We start from the raw sequence: 14261 nt of genomic DNA on the forward strand, positions 1-14261 counted from the left end.
AGTATCTTCAGTTAAAATATTATGCATCAGAAATCCTTCTCTCTTTCACTACAAAATCCAGTGGCCATCAGCAACGCACTATGGTAGCAGAGCTCACACAGAAAAAACAGGCAGTATATACCCAACTGAAATAATCTCTTCCGATCAAGGTATCTTTAGGAACACAGGAAAATAATTAAAACAGGGCCTCGAACCCTCTCCTGGTTTATGTGACTGAACATGAACATCTTCCTGTGCGTTAAATCTATTCCTGACACTTACCTTCACGAAAACAATGACAAGGCAATCTTTTCAGCGCAGTTTTTATGTTACTATTTCAACCCCCAAATGTTGAATCAAGTAATCTCATGTCTTAGAAAAGCCAACAACTAGAATTGTCAAACCAAGTCTCCTCTGAATGTTATGCAAACTGCTACTTACAATCCGAGGTTTGAAGGGTGGCTTGATTTTCCTTTGTTCTAGAAGAATCCAGTCAATTTCCTTGAAAAATGGATGCTGCTTAATCGCATCTTCCCCGTTTTGTGACGCCACACAGCCAAGTCGCTTATTTGGGTTTTTTGTCATGAACTACAGGGTGGGGGGAGGGAGAGAGGGAAAAAATTAAAACATGAATGCAATGGCTGGAAACCATTTGCAGTTCAATTACGCGTTCCAATTCCTAATGCCTAGTTTTTAGAGACAGTCCCCTTTCAGGAGGTTATTTTTTCTCTACGAGCAACAAGGATGCCCTTCCAAATTTCAGAGGTTCCAGCCAAACTAGAAGATTCAGAGACTCCGAAGTGTAAGTTTCCTGCAGGAAGCTCTTTCAACTGATTGCCGAGACCTCCTAATTTCATGTGGCTGGGAGTGCTACAGGAACAGATTCTCTTTCAGCATTTCTAGTTCCAGCTTTGGTCAAAAATACTAAAGGAAAGAAAGAAAATATTGAGCCCTCCAGAGACACTTCCAAATAGATGGTCAGGATAGCTCTTATATTATTTGCTCTATCTTAACTATTAATTTGGGGCATAGGGGCTACATATTATGCTTACTGTTGTTTATTTTCTCTGGGTATGTAGGTTGCATAACCATACACTCTATTCAAGCAGACACATGAAAAGTCATAACCTCCTTACTAATTTCTAGGATTTTATTCTAATATAAGTAAGAACAGCACCTGCAGCTATGTGAACTATAGGCGTTCTGTCCATATATTTCAGGAAATGCATGGAGTGATCAGTACCTGCAGAAAGCTTCCCGTGAGAAACTCCACAACATAACTTGCACCTTCCCTTTCATCTTTAGTACATCAGTGGCAGCAGCTGGAACTAACTGGTCTCCTCTGGTGTGGTAATCTCTAAACTTCTCATTTTTAAATTCTTACTATTCCTTTCAGCAAAAAGCTGTAGAACTGGTGTAAGACATTGATATCAAATGATGGCAGCTGACAATATTTTTCCTCATTTTGCTGTTATTTCTCCCTTCTTTTATGAGCAATTGCTCTACTTATTTCCTAATGCATGTGGACACAGAATCCCTGCAATTGAAGTAGCAACGAATGCTGTTCTTATACACACATGCACACTCATATTATAGAATTATCCCAAGCTTTGCTATAACTTCATATTCAGCCATTATTATAACATGTTTTAAATTTAAAAAAAAGTTTAAAAATGAAACAAAATGTGATAACTGTTCAGTGCCTTTTTAACCTAGGTACCACATTATACTATACATCCATAGAAAAAAACCCCAAACAATAAATCATTATAGTGCATACCCTTGCTTTACTACTCCAGTTATTAGATAAGTAGCTACTGAAGCCCTTAAGATGGTTTTAGATAGCTAGATCAACCATCCACAGGAGAATACCATTGCTATCATTTTTAAGATATAACATAGATCAGCAAGGCAATTATCTCTGTGGTTTCTGACATATACACGCCGCTCCGAAGACGATCCTTCTCTTTGGTCTTGTGTTCAACTGCTCCGCAAGTTCTTTTGCAAGTGGACAAGTCATATCTAAACTACAGGCCATATTTTCTATGGGCAGGAGAAACAAAGGTTTTGGAAGGATTACTGTGCTTTGGTGAGATCTCTTGGAAAACCACAAAACGCATTCCTACATTCCTCTGCTTTATTTCACGCCCAGGACTGGAGCAAGCAGGCCAGGAACTAGGAGCCACACATTTTGCAGAAACAGAACACGGAAACTACAGGATACGCTCTTTGTACCGTATAATCCAGGTATCAAAGAAGTAAAATCTGATCCTAGTATCTGCCATGCTCTATCTTTGTTTTAAGCCAGAGGCAGGGAAAACATCAGAACATGTCATTTTTAAGAAGCCCAGGACATGAAAAGATGACTAGATAGTACAGTTTAGTACTGTACTTCACACACTTCATGAAACTTGGAAATGGATGATGAGGGAGAACAAATTTTAAGAATGAATACTTAAAACAAACCAAAATTATCATATGCAAATATGAAGAAATAATCTCAAACTTCTGAAGTGGACATTTAATTCTATAAATTTCATCCCCTGCAATAAATATTGATTTTTTCACCTTCTATTTCTGAAGCACAAGCTGACATTTATTCCCTGATTATCAAAGCATCAACAATGATGCAACTGTCAGGGCAGAGACAGCTAACTGTTAACCGTACTGTGTTGATGAGATGGTTGCCAATGGAGCTGACAGCCATAGCTGTAAGTGTTGCCTTTTTATTTTCCCATATTAAGGCAGGAACCTCCTTTTATGAAAAGAGAAGCCTTTTAAGATCGGAGTTCCTACTGACTTAAATGACAACAGGACAAAAGGTTGCTGAGATAGCCATACAACTTGGGGCCCGAATCAAGGATCATCAGGCTCCCAAAATTTTTCTTCTTGAAATAAATGGTACAGAGTGCTGCTTCTGTACCCAGAGATCTCTGTCATCTGGGTACACAGGGAACACACACTGTAGACACAACCTCTCTCCATTGCTTGCAAAGAAGCACAGAGCTAATTTCAATGAAGAATTGTTTTCCTTACCAGACAGGAAAGAATTTTAAATAGCAATTCCTGTCAATTCAAAGAAACAGGACTATAAGATCTGTGGGATTTCATGGGATAAGCAACGTGCTGCCTTGTAATACTGAGCTGTAAAATTATCCTCCTTAGTGTTTTGTTGGAAATAACAGGAAAACTATTTCTTCAGAAAATAAGAAAACATTGTTACTTAATACAAGAGAACATCTTCTTATTAAACTTTCCTTACATGCTGTTTGGAGGAGTGTAAAAATACACAGTTTCTAAAGAACAAAACCCATGTCTCAAAGCACAATGTGAGGAAACAAAGTGTTCCAAAGTTAATCCCTTGCTACCATTCAGCAGTAAAATACATAGACACTCTTTCTTTCCTCTGTTTTTCCTGTTCTTCATTTAACAGAATGTGGACAAGGATCAGACGAAGAACACAAGTTTCAGACATGTTTCACACCATAGCTGCATAGGCAGCAGGTTGCTAAATGTAAGGAAATGTTTTCTTTTTATGGTGTAAACTGGCACAGATCCATTAAATACTATCAATTTATGCCAATGAAGACATCTTGCCCAATGAGAAATAATCTATTATAGTACAAATCTATTTAATGAATGCAACTTTCTTTTTAAGGTTTATAATGGCATTAAGGATTAACTTTAGACAGAAAGATGAAAAAAAAAAAAAGCTACAACTACAGCAAAATACAAACCACCATGTCTACTTATCAAAATGCTGACCCAGGAAAACAGCCTCATGAAAATTTATAGCAAAGTCAGCTTTAAAAGAAATTAGAGGGTTTAACACCCTTGCACGTACATTCACAAAAATACATAGTTTACACCTGCAGCCCGATTCTGTGTCTGCATTTGTGTGTGGTTAATGAACGACATGTATAACATTAACAGTTAGACATCTCACTACTTGCACTATAAATGAGATAACAGTAAGGCTCTGACTGCCAAATCTGTTTCTCCCTTTCCTCTGTAAAACAAACACCTTCTCCTAATCGTTACAATGGCTCTCATACCACACACTTAACCAAGAGTTATCGGTTAACTTTTCCCCTCCAACAAATGTTTCCATGATTCAGAACAACAGAAAGGTCAGTTAACATAGATTCACTGAAGGAGCCTGTGGATGGCAAAGGAACAGATCTTACAGACCGTGAAACCAAAAACACTACAGAAAATCTCCTAGACCTCAGTAAAATTCAGATGCAGATATGAACATTGACAACAACCCTTTCTCTACAATATGCCAAAATAATCCCTGAACCCTGGATATCAGCCTGAATTCTGCAGCTCATGTCCATACATTTTAATTGCTGAACTGAAAAATAATTGAAGGGTCTGGGAACAAAAATGGATGCATGAAAGTATCATATCAGCTAATAAAAAGTCATCAGAGTGGTATCTGGGGGGAGAAGGTAGAATATGTATAAAGGTCAGCTTTAATAAATCCTCCATGTTCTCACTGCAGTGAATGGAGCAAAAGAGATACTCCAGCAAATAATTCAGAGAGGTTAACTTTGACTTCTGCTTTGAATCATCTGCTACAGCATCTCTCTCTCTCTCTAGAATGAGCCTGAAGATATTTTTATTAAAAGATCAAGATGAGCATTTCTGCAGAATGTGTTACCTGTCCACTGCTGTTAAAATCAGAATTCGTTCAAGTTTTATATATAATTTCAAAATGTAACGCTGTGTGAAGATCTCTGCAGGACTTTACACTCCCCCCCCTCTTAATTGAAAGTCTCCCTTATTCCAGATGCTGAAAGAAAAATAGAAGTGGAAAGGTAGAAATTTTCCGCTTTCAAAGAACGTGGAAAACTGGAATAAAAAACAAGTTATTTTTTTAATCCAGAAATCCTCCTCAGGTTTTCAAACTATGGGGATTGGCATACTGCTTCTGTTTTGTTTTGCTTTTTATTTTAGGATGATACTAGCACAGAAGGAAGAATTTATGTCAGTGTCACATTAATGAAGTAAACCTGACTTTAGAAAGATAGTCTAAAAACTCAAGCTGCCCAGTGGCACATTTTGACTGATTAAAAAAATTGTGGCATTTGGTGACACACATTTCTGTCAAGTCACTACTCATATTGAAAAACACCAACCAGGGCAGAAACAATTACACTAGAGTAAGACTGCTTATCAAAGTGTTATGTGAGCTATAAAATAGAACATGCAGCTGTAAATAAAGGGCTTTCAACCCATCTTGATGATAGGGGAAGAAAGGCAGAGGGACAGGAAATTTTGTAAGTGGGTTAAATAAAAACATTGTTTCTTTAATTACGTAGTGCTTCCCCCACTCTAGTGAACATGCAGCATATAAAGTGTCAAAGTGATAGCACAGTTCTAGTTGGTTGGGTTTTCCCTGAAACATGAATCTGCAGTACACAGATTTATACAGTGTACAACTGCGTGGAATACAAACATTCTGTTCCTTTCCCACAAGCGGTGTAATTTATCCCAGGCCCCATTATCCTAACAGTGGCACTCTGAACTGTGCTTGAACTCCCAGTGGTGACTGCTCTCAACAACTTTCAGCAAATTCAATTTTAATCAAGCAAAAAACCCACAAAAAAGTCCCCAATCCCCAAAAAACCCACGAAGAGGAAGAGGAAAGCAAGTAATGGAACACTCACTGCTTTTAAAATGCTGACGGCTTCTTTACTGAGCCAGACTGGATACAAGACATCATCGTGAAGGATGGATTCAAAGAGATCATCTTCATTGTCAGCTTCAAAGGGGGGTTGCCCAGCCATCATTTCGTACATGAGAACACCCAGAGCCCACCAGTCTACTGACGGGCCATATTCTAACTCCTGGAGGATCTAGTATAGAAAAAGAGATTGGATTGAATAGACAAGTTAGACAACACTCTCGGCTGCACATTTGCTGTTTCAACATGATACACCCCTTCTTTCCCCCAGTGCCTGAGTAGGAATAAATCCCACACTGATTTTGGTAACAGCAGGCATGGTTTCCTACCCATGCAATTTGCACTAACACAGCTAAGTGTCAATGCGTAGTTGTTCTCAGAAGTACTGTCTGAGTTTACCAGTCCCCTGAGTAAAAGAGTATGCTCATAAGCAAAAAAGCTGTATATCCTTCCAAACTGTTTAAAGCAGGTCACGCTATAGGGGAAAAAAGATCACATATACAAAACAGATTGGTGGAAAATGTGAAACATTTCCGTGTCTCTATCTTGAACAAAACAAACTGAACCAGCTTGTAATGCTGCAGTCATCTGAGAGATTTATTCTAGTCCTTTAGGTAGGGCTGAAGGAAGCCAAAAGCATTTTTGTTCAAGTTCTTTTTACAGTGTTAAAACACTGTACAATACATGGCTGTAGGACTCACTTTAATTGCCTCTGCTTTCAGAAAAACTGGCTGCAACTTTTCACGTGGCACAAGTTCAACCTTGTAGCAAATACCTTTAGTGGGAAGTAGTAGGCTAGCATGATGGAGTTTTATTGTATTGGTGTTACAGAACTAGTGTTGTACAAGGAACAAGTTTAATTCTTTGCTCCTCTCCACTAAAAAGAAGCTTGTAGTTTGGCTGCAATGTTTCAGCATGACAGGGAACAGGGGAAAGCAGAGTGGGTGACTAAGGTGAAGCTGACTGCCTTAAAATCAGTTGGAATGGCAACAACTCCATCACCTCCTTAAACAACACTAGTGTTACAGTCAGAAGCCTTGTGGTGAACCACATGAGCTCAGTGCTGTATTTGGGAATCACGACCAATATAAAACCAAATTCAGTCTTAACATAAAAACAGAAATGAGTTTAACATTTGAATACAGAGGTCTTCATCCCAACTAGATTCTTAGTTGAATGGATGTTACATTTTATAGACATTAACTACAGAAAATTATATTCTTCAAAAGTGTGCTTTTCAAGTGTTCTGGGCACTCTTTGGAACTCAGATATTGCTAAAGAAAAGGAAATTGAAACATACCACCATGATGCAAGAGAAATAGAAGCAGGAGATAAACTTCTGCAATTAAGATGACAAAATGGAAGCCTGAGTTACTGACTTCAGTGAGACCAGGATTTCATGTAACAGTTCATGGGATCTTATTATTACTTTGTTTTCCATAATAATTTTCAAAGAATTTGCCAAAGGACTCATTTAGTATACTGAATCAGAAGAGAATTCATACAAAACCAAAACCGTCACACTGGCATTTATTTTCTTTTAATGCCAGAATACTTTTCAAAGTCCATAAACCACACATTTATATTATGATAGTTTCAAGATGATTCACACCTTATCAGTTGTGCTACCAAAGCTTGACAGCCATGGACACTAACACTATGGATCTCTAATTTATTGTCTCTAACAAATAATAAACTAACATTTTTCCCTGCTGCAAATTTATGGTTGATGAAAGACAAACCAATGAAACTTTTACATTAAATCAGCACACCGAATCTTCAGCAGAAAGATGCACAGGTTACTAATTAAACTGAGCAGACAAAGTCTGCCTAGCAGACTAACTGTACAACATTGATTCATTTTAGGCACTTGGAAATGCATCTCATAATATTAAAATTTAGGATATGTAAACCAAGCACAATTCTCAGTCATTTCTTTTATCCAACGAATGCCTTGAAATTACTTTGGATGTTGACAACTGATATGCAGCATCCATATGAAAAGTTCCTACTTTTCTGTGCAAGTCTATACTTTCTGTTCATCCATATGATGAGAAGTACCGCAAACATAGTATCTTTCACTCACAGATACTTTAAAGAAAGGAAAAAAAATTATATTCCCACAAAGACGCTACGCAAAATGACACCAAACATACGGTCCCTTCCATATGAACATCCCCTTCTAAGTCTCATGAAAAATTGACAACACTTTTATAACTACTAAAGACCAGTGCTGGCAGTACTTAGTTGCATCTAGCACCTTAAAGGCTAGCAGGTGCTTTCACAATGATGCTGAGTCAGAAACGAACGTATGGAGAAGAATACGGTTAAGTTCAGGGAACAAATAACAGAAAAACCCTGCTTTGCCACTCCTATCAACGTGGAATACTGCTTGTGAGCAGTACAGTAACCAATTTCTGCAAGATTACCCAGGAAAAACTGCAGCACAGTCTAGTTTGCATCTCCTACTGTTTTCATCTACGTGTAAAAAGTCTAAAATTACACATGTAACAGTCTGATGCATTTTAATATCTGTATTCTTAGTGCACTTCAACAAAATACCTCTGGAGCTATATAGTCAGGTGTGCCACAAAAGGTTGTGGTGGTCACTCCATTCAGAATCCCTTCTTTGCACATCCCAAAGTCAGCCAGTTTACAGTGGCCTTCTGCATCCAGAAGAATATTGTCCAGTTTCAGGTCCCTGAAATAAAAAGGCCCCAAATTAAATCAACTCTCAAATTTTGATCATGTGCTCTTTAATTTCATCATAAACTACAGAATATGACAAATAGATGGTTTCACAAACACCAAGAAACCATCCTTCACATGTGTGCATGAAAAGTTGGTAGCAGTCACTAAACAGACCTGGTTAAAGGCAATAAGGAAGCAGGCAATGACAAGCACTTTGCAATACCAGGCCTTTACTCTCCAGCTGCGTGAAAGCACAGCTGTATTCAAGACAGAATTAGAAACGTGTGGAAAAGATCTGAGTCTTGTTTGCTACAAATCTAACCATCTGTCTATGTGAAATAGGTCAACAATGTCTAATGAAGCCATTCTCCATTTTTGCATTAGCACAAAGTAAGGAGTATCAATTTACCCATACTCTATCATATGGGTTGAATTAATAGGTACTTTCAAATTTGGACTATTTTGAATTGGATTCTTTATATATATATAAAGATATATTTTTTTATTACTTACTATAATTAATATACTAGCAATTCAAAGTTCAGATTGCAACGAGAGGGATAAAAAACAATGCTCTCATCTTTGGGAGCATTATTTTCTGCAGTTTAAACCTGCTTGAAAATAATCTCACAAGAATATTTTGCATTCATTGTTGAACAACACATCTTAGCAGCTGTCTCTGATCACTTGTTGTACAAATGTCTTTGTGTCAAAAATACACAATTCTTTGGTTATTAAATTGGGTGAGGTCAAAAACAGGTTGAGAAAGGGATATCCACCTTTCCTGTCTTGCCCTCTGCACACTTTCTAAATATACCATTGACGGTTATTGCTTGTTCCAACACAATGGATGCTAGGTACCATTTAACTTACCTGCCACTTGCCTTAGACTAAACGATAAAAGGATCTGGAAAGTCAATGTATAAAAGAACCCTCACTTGCATGAATAAAGCCCCACAATTAAAAATGTTTTCTTGTGTATAAATAATAAAACAAACATAAAACAAAGGCAACCCCCCCACACTTACATCGTATGGACCATTTTATTTTTATACTTCTGTCTAGGCTTTAGGTACCTCTGCTATGTATTAAAAATAAACAGTAATAAATGAAGGCATTGTATGTATGAATGCATACAGAGGTGAGGAACAAAAGCAGAACACATGTCCTTTGGTGACTCTGTGTGGACACTTTCTGATCAGAACTTTTCTCCTAGAAGAATTAAGAGAAATTTCCATAGGTGAAACTGATGAGAAAAAAAGTATGTGTAGGCAAGTTCTAAATCAGATAGAGGAATAAAATCCCTCACTAGCCTCTGTAAACAAATTTCATCCCAAAAGCCTATGAAAAGATATAGGTTTTGTTGCAAAAATCCTTTATGCCAACGAATTCCACCTGAGTGAGGGATGGAAAGTTTTCACCTTCCTCTGAGGACTTTTTTCAGAGAAATGTCTCCCTATCAGCCCCCAGACCTTAGAACCACAGGCACCGTAACATGGTGGAAGCATTCACACACATTAAATGATTAAACAACCCTTCCAAGGCTGCATTGTGTTAAAAGGTTTTATGGACATGTCCAAGGCTACAGTATGCTGGGAATTCCCCAGAAATGTTCTTTTCTCCCTATCGCCCTAACTTCAGTAGGTAGATTATATTCTTTTTTTTTCCTTCTTCTTTCTTTTGACACTTCAAAATTTTTGAACATGCTGGCCCACCTGTATCTAACATATTTCTCAAGCATGTACACAGGACAGCATAAAAATCAGGTATTTCTGGGACACAGTGGACTTACTACTCAAGGTCTGCATAATCACTGTATATCTATGCAGTAAATCAGACACTTCTTGGAAGCACTGGATGACGTACTGTGCGTGTAGAGATCGGTTGTGCTGTGTACATGTTACAAAGCGGTTTGTGCGTGCACAAGAGGTCTGACATGGCAAAACAAAGTCAGATTTACCTCACTAACAGTAAATCCACTGTCTTCCACATAAACTAGCTTTATCAGATATGGTTTATGTAGCTGAAATATATACTGGCTGTAGAAATGTCCGTTGCAACCAATATGCCCTACACCAGACTTTGCTGTCTCCAGATCACTTATGCTGCTCTTGTAGGTCCTCAGCTGGTCACCCATGTAAGGTCCCTTGGAGTAGACTACATATTTTATCATTCCTTAAGCTCATCCTTTCCTAAACAACCCAAGATCCACCTGGCTACAACATAATCCCCTACATCTAACCATTTAACCCCTCAAATAACCACCTTTTCCTATCCAGGGAAAGTGATTTGCAATTGTCATCCAACATCATGCAAGGGCAAACAGATATCAACAGCTCTGGGTCCCCCAAAGAAGTCAAATAAAATAAACAGAATCACAGAATCACAGAATCGTATAGGTTGGAAAAGACCTTTAAGGTCATCGAGTCCAACCATAAACCTAACACTACCAAGACCACCACTATACCATGTCCCTAAGCACCTCATCCAAACATCTTTTAAATACTTCCAGGGATGGCGACTCAACCACTTCCCTGGGCAGCCTGTTCCAATGCTTGATAACCCTTTCAGTGAAGTAAAATTTCCTAATATCCAGTCTAAACCTCCCCTAGTGCAACTTGAAGCCATTTCCTCTCATCCTATCACTTGTTACCTGGGAGAAGAGACCGACCCCCACCTCTCTACAACCTCCTTTCAGGTAGTTGTAGAGAGCGATAAGGTCTCCCCTGAGCCTCCTTTTCTCCAGGCTAAACAACCCCAGCTCCCTCAGCCGCTCCTCCATAAGACTTCTGCTCCAGACCCTTCACCAGCTAACCTCCCCGCTCCAAAAATCATGTGCCTTCCCAAAACTGCTCTTTCAGTGAATTACTAGTGTTACAATCGAAAGACCTGGATTAGGACAAGGCTATAACATCATCAACTAGAATGTGATCAAGTACAAGAATAGGATAAGGCTCTTGCAGATGGGAGAAGGAAATAAGCTTGTAGCTGTAGCTTTTAACCTTCCAAATGCGGTGTTAACTTGGATGTTCCTAAGATAAGGAAGAATAAAAGCTGTATTTCAAAAAGTCAAGATGTTCAGATAAAGAAATCAAAGTATAATTATATTTGATGTAATCTGGGAACCACTTCCAGCCACCATCACAACAGACTGTTAGGAAGAAGGTCATAATACAAATAATTATGATAGGAACTGATGAAATTCTAGAGGCTGCTCAGAAAACTGGATCCACCTTAATTTGGAGTGGTAAGTGATCATCAGAAGACTCTTATATGTTATCTTAACTCTGATCCCAGCAGCAGGACTTCCCAGTGCAGGCAGGTGACACACTGTAGCTGTTAGGACCTAAAATTGTTTAAGTTTCATTTAATACCACCCATATGCTAGCCATGGAATTGAATGGAGATATAGTTGGTAACTCAAGAAACTCCTAAGCGAAGAGAAATCTCAACAGTAATAAAACACTAACAGCAAGCCACCATATAACGGAGAAGGACAGGATACTCACCATTGCCTTTATTTTCTTGAAGATTTGTGTAAGACACAGAAATTAGCAATAAACAATTAACTTGACAGTGGAAAAAAAGAATGAACAAACTGAGCAAAGAGAAAAAGAGGAAGAGGCTAAATATTAAATTCTGACTACCTGTAAAGACCAACAGTGAAATTTTAAACCTACCTGTAAAAGCACAAGTCAATATAACTTTCTTACCATTTACCAAACTATAACCCTACTTGACAGAGGAAAAACATCTGGGACCCCTTCATGAAGCCAAAACAACGGAGTGAAGCCTATAAACCTCTTCAAAACCTACTGGAGGCACTGAGGACATCAGCTTAATTACTCACGCAATAATGGAATTTAATACCAGTAGATTTTTATTATCACAAAGTGCACCAAAGTTTCAAAAGAAATTTGGAAGAGGCTACAACAGCAGCATGACTCCCATTAAAGTACAGATGGGAGGTTAAAAGGTAAGCTGGGAGTCTGCCAAAGTGCCAAATTCATAGCTAGCCTGCAAGACTATCATAGTCCATAAAAGTGCTTGCACTGAAAACCATTCAAAACCATTCTGTCAAATTATAGTTGCCAGATTAAACCAAACCAAACCAAACCAAACAAAAAACCCCACCCAAACCCCCTAATTATGCAACTTTGGGAAAAGAAATCTTAGTTAACTAAATAAATGTAAGAGAATAGGTAACGTGCTATTTAACACCTCACAGGAAAAAACCTAAAACAAAACAGAGAGAGACGAGGAAACAAATTAAAAAGTAACAGAGAAAGAGTTGTCAAGGAAGCTTGTCTTTCCAGAGCAGCAGTCTCACTGAAACAAACCTTTAAGTTTTAGTTTAAGACTTCTATCTCCCCAGAACTGTTCTAAGAAACAGCCAGCTCTCCTATATCTCAAAAAGTAAAGTAAACAGCTATCAATCTCTGGAATGTAAATTAATTGTCTGTACAGAACGATCCATTATGATCCAGTCTGTCTTTTATTTGGTTCCTGGTATTAGCGCCAGTTGCTTACCTCTAAAGCAGAGCATACCAAATAATACAGTGTCAGATAGCTCAGTGACAAAGGTCTATTAAATTATTTTTGTCATTTTGCATTCTCTTTGTAGGAACTAAGAAAGTCATCTGTATCTGACAAAATGAGTTCCTACAACCTGAGTAATTACATGCAACTGCAAACAACCTAACCTGTTAAGCCAGGAAAATGCCCAGATTGCTTGAATGCAGTAATGCTACATTAAGCTATTTCTCTCCTTTGTTTGTTTGCCAAGATACTTTGTACAGTCAGTTCAGTTGACTTGAGCAGTCAATTGCATGAAATGGTTTGGTTGTTTTTTTTTTTTCTTTTTTAATTTTTTTTTTCTTTCTCAGAAAGCATTAAACAGAAATTTAAGCCTTGGTTTCTATTTCTGGATACCTGCCAGCATTGCAATCACCTCAGAAGCTGGAATGATTGGCAGGATCTCAAGAAAGAATCAGGATTATAACACTAAGGTTTATGCAAGTCAGAACAGAAGAGCAGGCAGACTGCAGGTAACCTGCAAGAAAACTTCCGTAACGCTCATTCCTTCCTCCTCATGCCAGTGCCAGGAGATGCTGACTGCCCCAGCTTCCCACAAATGCTCAGTGGATGAGGACTTCACAGGACTGGGTTCTTAAAGTCTGACTCCCAACAGTAGCCAGTGAGATAACTGGCTTGTGTGCGTGGCCCTATGTGTCACGTGTCATTTAGACAACAGATAATTTCTTGTTGAAAGTAAGGCAATTAAACAGTCAAGATGGGTTTTGAGCAGTAAAATCAGAACGTCTGCCAAACATTACTAACAGTAGCCTTTGAACACAGTAAACATTAGTGACTAAATAAATCCATATTTGAAGAACAAGATCAAGTAGCTGAGAAACATGATCACAAGCTGGTTTAAGCAATCACTTTACAATGAAACATCTCCACAGCATCTGCTTCTACTCTAACTGTTAAATGACCAACAAAACTAGAAAGCATATACATTTCACAGTGCAGGTCAGAACGAAGCATAATAATTATTATCTACAAATAACGACATCAGAAGCAAGAATATTTCTTTATTGGGTGAAAGTTCAGGGAAGGACTGTACCTTACTAAACATCTGTAGAACATCAAAGAGGAAAGACCCGAAAGCAACACAAGTCTAAAGTAAGTAGCTACTGAACAACCACTTTTTTTGGTGATTTTCAACTGCAATAAACCCTTTCAATAGTGTATTCGAAATCATTGCCATTGCTCCTTTGCATGGAAAAATCACATCCTCTCTGCAGGCTTTAAATAGACAAGCTGTTCACAGAAGAAACCACAGAAGGTAAAAGGGAAACTTCCCCCAACAACATGGAAAACCATCAGAACCATT

At 38.2% G+C, this 14261-nt stretch overlaps 1 protein-coding gene across 2 annotated transcripts in view; it reads right to left on the bottom strand.

The window, feature by feature from the left end:
• Positions 1-14261, bottom strand: part of PRKCE (protein kinase C epsilon) — a 302234-nt gene that overhangs the window by 22006 nt on the left and 265967 nt on the right. For both annotated transcript variants that reach the window (XM_075496258.1, XM_075496259.1), the window contains 3 exons: positions 8234-8372; positions 5655-5843; positions 421-567 (listed from right to left, as the gene is read on the bottom strand). In XM_075496258.1, coding sequence (XP_075352373.1) covers positions 421-567; positions 5655-5843; positions 8234-8372 — 475 coding nt within the window. The remainder of the gene's footprint in view (positions 1-420; positions 568-5654; positions 5844-8233; positions 8373-14261) is intronic.

The sequence above is a fragment of the Mycteria americana genome, chromosome 3, assembly GCF_035582795.1.
Source record: "Mycteria americana isolate JAX WOST 10 ecotype Jacksonville Zoo and Gardens chromosome 3, USCA_MyAme_1.0, whole genome shotgun sequence".
Lineage (NCBI taxonomy): Eukaryota > Metazoa > Chordata > Aves > Ciconiiformes > Ciconiidae > Mycteria > Mycteria americana.